This window comes from Ceratosolen solmsi, unplaced genomic scaffold (genome assembly GCF_000503995.2).
Source record: "Ceratosolen solmsi marchali unplaced genomic scaffold, CerSol_1.0 scaffold35, whole genome shotgun sequence".
Lineage (NCBI taxonomy): Eukaryota > Metazoa > Arthropoda > Insecta > Hymenoptera > Agaonidae > Ceratosolen > Ceratosolen solmsi.
The window spans coordinates 7843537-7854124 of NW_011948423.1; the positions used below are offsets into that span (position 1 = coordinate 7843537).

General features: G+C 37.9%; 1 protein-coding gene across 1 annotated transcript in view; it reads right to left on the reverse strand.

The window, feature by feature from the left end:
* The window catches only part of ImpL2 (Ecdysone-inducible gene L2), a 5480-nt gene extending 5304 nt beyond the window's left edge, over nt 1–176 (reverse strand). The window contains exon 1 of the mRNA XM_011499873.1: nt 150–176. Within this exon, the coding sequence (XP_011498175.1) occupies nt 150–176 (27 nt within the window). The remainder of the gene's footprint in view (nt 1–149) is intronic.
* Between the last annotated feature and the right edge of the window lie 10412 nt (nt 177–10588).

Sequence of the window (10588 nt, forward strand, 5' to 3'; positions counted from 1 at the left end):
CTCTCTCTCTCTCTCTCTCTCTCTCTCACTTCTCTCTCTAACTCTCTCTATCTCTATCTCTCTCAAGCATTCCTTCCCCTTCCTCCCCTCCCCACCCGCTATCTATCTCACTATCTCTATCTATCTATCTTTCCCTCCCTCCCCATTGCCGTGGCATCCTTCGTCGACCCCAGCATCTCCTACTCCTCCTCCTCCTCCTCCTCCTCCTCCTCCTCCTCCACCTCCCCCTTCTCCTCCTTCCCCTACAACTCTCCTCGCGCTCTTTCTGTTCAAGGCGAACCCTCCTTTTTCTTTCTCTTCTTACTCTCCTCCCTCTCCTATCCTACCTCTCCATCTTTCCTGTTTGGTCGCTGTCGTCGTCGTCGTCTTCTGCTGGCGCGCGAACTACTCGCTCGCTCGTTCGCCTTCGTCTTCGTCTTCGTCTTTGCCTTCGTCTTCGTCTCCGTCTTCGTCTCCGTCTTCGTCTTTGTCTTCGTCTCCGTCTTGGTCTTCGTCTCCGTCTTCGTCTTGGTCTTCGTCTCCGTCTTCGTCTTGGTCTTCGTCTCCGTCTTCGTCTTGGTCTTCGTCTCCGTCTTCGTCTTGGTCTTCGTCTCCGTCTTCGTCTTGGTCTTCGTCTCCGTCTTCGTCTTGGTCTTCGTCTCCGTCTTCGTCTTGGTCTTCGTCTCCGTCTTCGTCTTGGTCTTCGTCTCCGTCTTCGTCTTGGTCTTCGTCTCCGTCTTCGTCTTGGTCTTCGTCTCCGTCTTCGTCTTGGTCTTCGTCTCCGTCTTCGTCTTGGTCTTCGTCTCCGTCTTCGTCTTGGTCTTCGTCTCCGTCTTCGTCTTGGTCTTCGTCTCCGTCTTCGTCTTGGTCTTCGTCTCCGTCTTCGTCTTGGTCTTCGTCTCCGTCTTCGTCTTGGTCTTCGTCTCCGTCTTCGTCTTGGTCTTCGTCTCCGTCTTCGTCTTGGTCTTCGTCTTCGTCTTCGTCTTCGTCTTCGTTTTCGTCTTCGTTTTCGTCTTCGTTTTCGTCTTCATTTTCATCTTCGCATTCATTGACTTCGTATTCGTCGTCGTCGTCGTCATCGTCGTTGTCGTTCTCGTCCTTGTCCTCTTCCTCGTCCTCGTTGTCGCCCTGGTCGTGGTCGTGCTCGTGATTGTGGCCGTGGTCGTAGTCATGGTCGTGGTCGTGATCGTGTTCGTGGACATGGACGTGGACCATGACGTGAACGTGCCCGGGGTTGTGATTTTGGTCGTGGTCGTACCGCGACTCCTTGTTGTCTTGTTGCTCCTAGAAGCGAGTAACGTACGCCCATTCCCTTGTAGCACGCGTCTCGAGGGAGAGGCTCCCAGCCGGTGAGACAGACGTCTTGGGCCCATGCAAAGTCGGTCGTCTGTTCTTTCTCGCGTTAAATTTAACGCAAGCACGAGAGACGCGCCGGAAGCTCGGAGGAAGAAGTGGCGCGATATCCCTCCCCCTTGCCTCCGATCCATCACCGTATGTCTGCGCCCCGGCCTATTGCCGATTGCACACATCGTGCACACGTGTAAAAAAGCCTAGGCTTGGCGTGTCGACCGAGTCCAGTTTATGCCCATTTAAACGTGCGTACGTGTGTGGTGGCGCGTACGCCCGTTCATGGGCGGGGAAGGCGGGGCGGCATGATGAAGCAGGAGGGAGGAGGAAGGAGGGATAGACAGATAGACGGATAGCCAGATGCTGAGGCTAGGGAGCGGAGAGGAAGCTGGTGGGTACGGTGGGTACTCTGGGCACAATGTACGTAACGGGCTCAACGGGCACAAGCAGCCGAGGGGAGCCGAGCTGCTTGTTCCCTCGTTCTCGGAATGATGCGGCGCATGCAGCGGCACATCGGGGCATACCCGCCGATGTACACGCGATCCCGAATGTTACGTCACGATAACGATCTTCCAGACAGATTGCAAGAAACGATCATTGCTCTGGCACGCGTTCGGGCTATCAAATGACAATTATTATCCCCTATCTTTATCATGGAAGAAGCGAACGACACGTACGCTTCTAACTGAAACGTACGTGCAGCCACCCACTTTGTGCATTCATCCTCTCCAACGTCCTTCCCCCCCCCCTCCTTCATAAAACTCACTCGCTCTCTCTCTTACTCCCTCTCTCTCTCTCTCTCTCTCTTACTCTCTCTCTCTCTCTTACTCTCTCTCTCTCTCACTCTCTCTCCCACTCTATATACATCCATCTATCTGTCTACCTCTATCCGTCTAAATACCTTCCTCCACGAGCTCCTTCAACAGCTATCTCAATCCCTCTACCACTTGCGTAATGCAAACATTTAACCAATACTAACCGAAATCTCGAGCAAAACTTTATTGGCATGAATGCGAATATCTTTACTAATTTTACCTGCGCATTTATTTTCGTTCGCTACACTTAAATATACGTTCAGCATTGTACAAAACGAGCATAGTGAAATGACCAACCCATATTGCATGAGAATATTCTCAAGAGGCGCGCGTCCAGTTATTGAAAGGACAAAAATTTATTAAAATTTTTGAAGAACAATTTTACGAAACGTACAAGCCATTCGTCATCTCGATCCTGCCATTGAAAATGTCTAATTACGTAAAACGTAATGAATTGCCTTAGCCAAATCGGCAAAAATGGCACATAAAAATTTTCTTCAACTTTCTCGACCTATCGATATTATATATAATTTCTCCAAAAAGCAGTATCAGTAACTCACATTTTTATAAAAGACTGCACAAAGTATTTAAAATTTAATGGTGCGTTAATTTAATATGAAATTTATGTAAGCCTATTTCGTTTGTACGATCTAATCAATTTTTCTTCTAAAGTCGGAAAGACAATGGAATGCGACTTTCGGTGTTAATTATATCTCGTTTGGTTGCTAACGAGCAAACGTAATTTTTTCAAGACTTTACATCAAGAGATATGTAACATTATTATCGATAATTAAGGAAAATGTCAATATTATAATTCCTTTTTATATTCAGATGATAGATGAAATTCATTGTTTTAAGTATTCTATGAAATTAATTATTAAAATCAGTAGAGTCGATTTAAAATATCAATTATACAAGGCTCCCCATAATGCAATATATCATGTAAAAAAAAAAAACTTCCGACTAAATATGCCAATATCGCATATAAAATATAGCAGAAACGAAGTTTTCGTACATTTTTTACATTTTTTTTCCCCCAACTCTCGTGGTCTACATAACCTATTTTAACATTGGCACATCATATTATTGCCAAGGACTTAGAAATATTTATTTTACCTAAATTAAAATATTAAAAATATTAAAAATATTAAAAATATTAAAATTATTAAAAATATTAAAAATATTAAAAATATGTACCGACTAGAGAGTACATAAAATTTAAAATAATGCCTATTGCAAATTGTGCCCGAGTATCGTATGAAACATGAATATATATATATAACAGCAAAAGATATTTATCTTCATTTGATTATTAAATGAAAAATATTTTTAAGAAATGAGAGGGGAATATACTTTATTTAAAAATTAAATCCCGCACATATATATATATATATTGGATAGGATTGAATGAAACTAATAGGAAGGAACAGAATTAACATCCACAATTTAAATAACGATTAAGATTATCCTTTTAATTAAATAATTGATAATTTGATTTTGGATCAAATGTTTCATTCGTTATTCCTAGAAAGTATTATGTTGGTAGCGATTTTTTTTTTTATTTTTATTTTTTTTTTTTTTTTTTTTTTTTTTTTTTTTTTGGAGAAAATTTTAAGCCATGAATATAACTAAATATCAACTAATCATTATATTTCCTTGTATATGCTTTATCATGATTGTAGAATATAATAGAGGAAAAGATATTTTACGCGCGTGTAAAGAGATAAATAAAAGTTCAGATGCTTTGGCTTCGCTCAAATTATTGAAACGTCAAAGTGTGTATTACATACACACGAATGTGAAGTAAGATCATTAATATTCAAGGTGGTGAGAAACAAAGTAGCACACATTTCATCTTAAATATCACTAACATTGCCATTATTGTGAAATTTAACGTTTATGTAAACTAAAGATTTTCAATTTCAAATTTAAGAAATCGGAAAAATCTCGGCATCTTTAAAATCGTGAAGCACAATGTGTCCATGAATTATTCTGCTCCTTACAAATCATCCTCCCTTGGCAATCGTTATCATCGATAAGAATCACTATGAATCGAGCATTAGCTCAATAAAACATTTATCGGGTGGAAAATTTAAAGAACGATAGATATAAATATCACGCACTCGATGGAATAATATTTCGTGATATCGAAGGCCAACGTCGTTATCGCGAAGGCTCCCGCGTATATCCTGAATCTTTCTTAAGCGTTGGCACCTTCAATTATACGCGCTTTATAATTACAATGCGCAAACGGGGGCGGGGAGGGGGGGGGGGAATGACGAAATGAGAATGTGGAGAAAATATGAAAATCGTTAAATAATTCGAATACCGAGTGTTTCCAGGGATTCGTACAATATAGCGAAATGCAATAGTTTTCGATCGTTAAAAAGCGATGGCCCCTCCGGACCCAAGCACGACTGCAAGATGAGCAAATTAAGTTTACGATGGGATCGAGGACAGACGAAAAAACGAGTTCGCCGAAAAGTTCGCGCGCGTCCATCTGTATCATATATTACAAAGAAATTTGATGACGACGTAGGCTTTAATTAATGCGCATCAGCCGTTATAACATGGATCGCCCGAACGCGTAATTATATCCAGGCGCTAGCCTTATCAAAAATGCCTGCGAGACGAGCGAGCAAAAAGGCATACGCGAATCCGTCCGACAGACATTGCCATTTCGATTAACCGCAGCAAACTCGTTAATCATTTGTGTCACAATACAGACGTACGACAATAGTTACCTCTTAATCGCTCAATTTCTCCGACTTTCCCGCTACGCAACAATAATTTCACAATTATCGAACGAGCAGCTCGTAATGAACAATGCCAAATGAGGATAACGCGCAGCCTCCGCTCTACCGCTCCTTGAATTCAAGACAAATTACGAAAACGAGTCAAGACTTTTTAAATATCGCGCGCAACAAGCGTCGTACTTTATAAAGTGGCGTTTTTATAACCTTCCGTATTAACAGCAAGGCTGAGGAATAATCACTTAGTGGGAGAGAAGAGAGTCACGACGAAGGTAAATTTACAGATGGGACAAAACATCAAGGAGCACGAGGTACCACGTGGTCCAACTCAATTGCCCACGCCGACGACTCCTCGGGGGAACGGACGAGGCTCGAGGGTTCGAAATTTTATAAGAATTTACTACGCCTTTATTCCTCGTTATCGATCGACTTTTAATGAACCAAGTTGCTGCTTGTCGTCGCCTCGGCCTCCCTACGCCAAACGACGGATCTCTTATTCTTCGTCTTCTTCTTCTTCTTCTTCTTCTTCTTCTTCTTCTTCTTCTTCTTCTTCTTCTTCTTCTTCTTCTTCTTCTTCTTCTTCTTCTTCTTCTTCTTCTTCTTCTTCTTCTTCTTCTTCTTCTTCTTCTTCTTCTTCTTCTTCTTCTTCTTCTTCTTCTTCTTCTTCTTCTTCTTCTTCTTCTTCTTCTTCTTCTTCTTCTTCTTCTTCTTCTTCTTCTTCTTCTTCTTCTTCTTCTTCTTCTTCTTCTTCTTCTTCTTCTTCTTCTTCTTCTTCTTCTTCTTCTTCTTCTTCTTCTTCTTCTTCTTCTTCTTCTTCTTCTTCTTCTTCTTCTTCTTCTTCTTCTTCTTCTTCTTCTTCTTCTTCTTCTTCTTCTTCTTCTTCTTCTTCTTCTTCTTCTTCTTCTTCTTCTTCTTCTTCTTCTTCTTCTTCTTCTTCTTCTTCTTCTTCTTCTTCTTCTTCTTCTTCTTCTTCTTCTTCTTCTTCTTCTTCTTCTTCTTCTTCTTCTTCTTCTTCTTCTTCTTCTTCTTCTTCTTCTTCTTCTTCTTCTTCTTCTTATTCTTATTCTTCTTATTCTTATTCTTTTTCTTATTCTTCTTATTCTTACTCTACTTCTTATTATTTTTATTCTTCTTATTCTACTTCTTCTTATTCTTCTTCTTCTTATTTTTCTCCTTCTTCTTTGTCTTCTTCTTCTTCTCCTTCTTCTTCTCCTTCTCCTCCTCCTCTTTCTTCATCTCTTTTTTTAATGATAAACGCACGGGAAATTTTTATAAATAGGCGGCTGCATCGGGGCATGACACTTCCTTCTCTCCTTCCTTCGTGCGCTCTCTTCGCGCTGCTCGACGACTATAGAAAGCTCCATTACAATCGACGATCGATAGCCGGATAATTTGACTCTAGAATTAGGCGATATTATTAAGCTTTGGTGATTATTAAGTGTCGGTAATATGCAGTAGGCGTGTCCCCGGTGAGGCCCAAAAAACTCGGTAACTCTAAAATTACTAAAATTGCATAATTATTTGTTTGTGGAGGGGGGAAGGAGGGAATTGGCAAACGTTATTTAGGAGAATGGCGTTTTTATTTGGAATAATGGTAGGCATTATCCCTCGGTATCAGGCACGAGGGCATTAATCATCGTCACTGGTCGAGCTTTCCCCGTTCGTCGGACAAGGAGATCGGCTCGCAAATATACCCTTGGTCACCTTGGTCCGAGAGGTGGGCTGCATAATACATATTACTTACTTACACATGGACTCGCGATTAGAGCGATATCTATAATGCATATAAAAGAGGCGAGGAATGATGTTGTTGCGTAAATGTGAGCCGAGCGGAGCCCCGGACCGTGTTTAGGAACAAGTAGATTTTTACTGTTCTAAGTGAGTTATTCTCGGTAATGGTGGGCTCGTGCGTGCGCAGTGCTAATTTGAATAGTTATGCGCGCGCGAGCGGCGCGGGGCCCGAGGCGACCACCTCGAGCGAGGCTTTCGCGCGCCTTCGGGGAAATCGGCAGCGCGCACTCAATCTTATCTGCGCCTTGCTTAGCACACGGACACTTGGGCGAGAGAGAGAGATATATATATATATATATAGAGAGAGAGAGAGAGAGAGAGAGAGAGACGAGGAAGCTACAGGAACTCGGTTGCCCGGAGTCCGAGAAGCGGCGGCTGCCCCGGCAAAAGACCCCAAGAGATCACCTTGATTTACAAGGGCCTGCTAAAACTTCACGCACCGTACTTGGAACGGGAGAGGCCACGCATCTTCTGGAGCTACCGAAACCTCCCCGTTGCTCCGCGCTTTGATCCCAATCGGCACGGCCTCCTTTTCACTCCACTTCACTCCACTCCACTCCACGCTCAATCTTCCACTCCCTTCCCTCGTTTGTCTCTTCATTTTCCTTTTTTACGCGTATTATCGGTCGCGCAGGATGACGATTTTTTATTCTCCGCACTCACTTCCGAGAGCTTGAGGCCGACCGGCGGTGATTTCGTGCACCCTTCCTCCCCTCATCATTTCGGTCTCCTTCTACGAGACTTTTCTTCATCTTCTTCTTCTTCGTCTCCTTCTTCTTCTTCTTCTTCTTCTTCTTCTTCTTCTTCGTCTCCTTCTTCTTCTTCTTCTTCTTCTTCTTCTTCTCTTCTTCGTCTCCTTCTTTTAATTCTTCGTCTCCTTCTTCTTCTTCTTCGTCTCCTTCTTCTTCTTCTTCTTCTTCTTCTTCTTCTTATTCCTCTTCTAATTCTACTCTTTTCGCATAAATATTCTCAATCAGAAGCGCTTGGACCTCAGCCTAACGCCAAATTGTAATTGACGGAATTCCTCGCTTTCGTATCTCTTTGCGTCCTTTATTCATTGCCACTCTTTATCCTTTGACGAATTGTGCATTTGTATTTGATTGATTTTTTTTTTTTTTTTTTTTTTTTACAAATTTCATATTTTTAATTCTCTATCAGAAGATGGAATTATTTATGAATTATCTTAATTTTTCTATCCTTACTATGATTATTATTAAATTGTATACGTCTCTTTATTCTTTAAAAACTTGGTTCTATTCCCTCTTTGTGCACATAATTCTCATACGGTATATTTAAAATACTAAGAATATTCTAGATTATTCTTGAAAAATCGTAAGCCCCGATTAATCAAGCTGACTAATCTCATTATTTTAAAGCATCAATAGCAATAATTCATTCTATATCCTTGTTTTTTTTTTTTTTTTTTTTTTTTTTTTTTTAAACAAATAAATACATAACTTCTCTATCAGAAGATGGAATTATTTATGAATTATCTTAATTTTTCTATCCTTACTATGATTATTATTAAATTGTATACGTCTCTTTATTCTTTAAAAACTTGGTTCTATTCCCTCCTCGATCCATATGTGTTATTACAAATTTTTACCTTTGCTTAATGTAAATTTTTGTAGCTGTCACTTTCAATTGTGTGTGTTTAGCAAACTCGTATTATTATCCATCTTTCGTTTACGTTTTTTTTTGTTTCATTTTTTTTTTTTTTTGGTTTTGTTTTATAACGTCAGGAATCATTATTACATATAAGTACATAAAATTTCGTTATTAAATCGGTTATCGTGCACTCGCATGTAATAACAATGTTCCTTATTCTGTAAATTATATATGTATTCTTTTAATTCACTATATATTTACGATTATTTTGTGAGGATTACCGATGTGGAGCAGGCGCTATTAATTTGAAAGTAATATCGTGATAAGTTTGTAGCAATAACGTGCATTAGTCACATCAGCAATTATATATTATGAATGAATGGATTCGTCCATAATTACTATATATATATATATATATATATATATATAGACTAAAGCTTATTTTACTATTATTAATATAATGTTATTATTTATATAATTATTCAAAGTAGTATACAAAGTATTTATAAAAGATTTTGGAAAAAGAATAATTTAAGGGGATACAATAGTATTTATTTTGTTCGAATAAGCTGGAATTTTCCTATTATACAATTTATACAGTAAAGTATAATATTTTTGATATAATTTTGATTTGTGGTTGACAATTACGAATAAATATTTTATTTATGAAATAAGATTAACAAAATATTTTATACACGGGATAGCAGAAATACAATATGATTTAACAACTATATAGATAAATTATTACGTGATACCTCATCCAAAATCCACGATCTACATATAAAATTAGACTTAATAATTAGAACTGGAGCAATAGAGCAACCAAATGAACCAATCAGCATTCGAAATCGGAAGCGCTTGATCATAGTGGCTATATTCAACTCTCTCTCTCTCTCTCTCTCTCTTTCTCTCTCTCTCTCTCTCTCTCTCTCTCTCTCTCTCTCTCTCTCTCTCTCTCAACAATTAGAAAACACTAATTTTGAATGTTCGTCAGTCCATTTCATACTTCTATTACTCTCATTTTAATTAGTATATCTCAATTTTTTACGTAAATCTTCTTCATTTTTTTTTTTTTTATTTTTTGTAGAGGAATTTATTTAGTAATAAATTATATACGTGTTTCTGGAACACAGTATTATAATGTAAAATAGAAAATGTTCTTGTATAATTTATATGTAATAAAAATTAACTATTCGACCATGTAACATTTAAGTTTGTTTCGTAATTTATGGAATGAAAAAATCACAAATCACCCAAGTATACAAGAAAATTATAAAAATATTAGCAAATATTTGCTCGAACATTGAGCAGAATGAGCAAAAAATTTGATAAAACCGTATTTCAACATGTATCGATTAAAAAACGTGTAAAATTATCCGTAGCAGCGTATACATACCATTGATTTTTCACTTTTATTTAAACAATAATTTAATCATAAAAATCGTTAAATAATTGATAGGATATATACTCCTAAAATATACTAATCCTTAAAAAAAAAAAAAAAAAAAAAAAAAAAAAAAAAAAAAAAAAAAAAAAAAAAAAAAAAAGAAAGAAAGATGAAAGAATATTTCGTAAAAATAAAGTCAAAGATCTCAAAAATAAAATTGTCTTTAGAAGAAAAATTTCTTAATACTATATATTGTTTTAAATACGTCCTCAAAGGCGGAAGTCTTAATTTTATAAAATTGTTTTCTACTTCACTGTAGTTTCTAATATAAAGGTTTCCATCTATAATTTCTATTAAAAGCAATTGTTTCTTGGATACAAATAATGATGAAAGAAAACGACGAGAAAAAGTTTGAATAAAATCTCATATTGTAACTCGTGCGTTTGTACGTGCGCGTGTGCGTAAGCCATATTAAATCATGAGATCTAAGAATTTAATTACATTTTTAAATATTTCACTTGACAAACTAAAGTGAAATACCGCTCATCGACACGCATGCATATTCGAAAATTCCATTAGAATAAGTGCATCGTAACGTTTTTATCATAAAAATTCTTAATTGTAATTTATACTATTTAAATTTTACGTATACTGACGTACACTTAGCGGTAACTTATTCACCCATGCATAAACGAGTTTTTAACCTTCTATGTATACTGTATATAAAAATATACTTTATAGGTTAAGAACTCGTTTTCACACGAGCGAAAACGTTGCCGGCAAATGTACATCGTAAAATGTAAACCTTTAAGCATCGAAATTTACCGCGGTCTATATGTTAGTTTTATGGAGTTATATATATATATATATATATATGTGTGTGTGTGTGTGTGTGTGTGTGTGTGCGT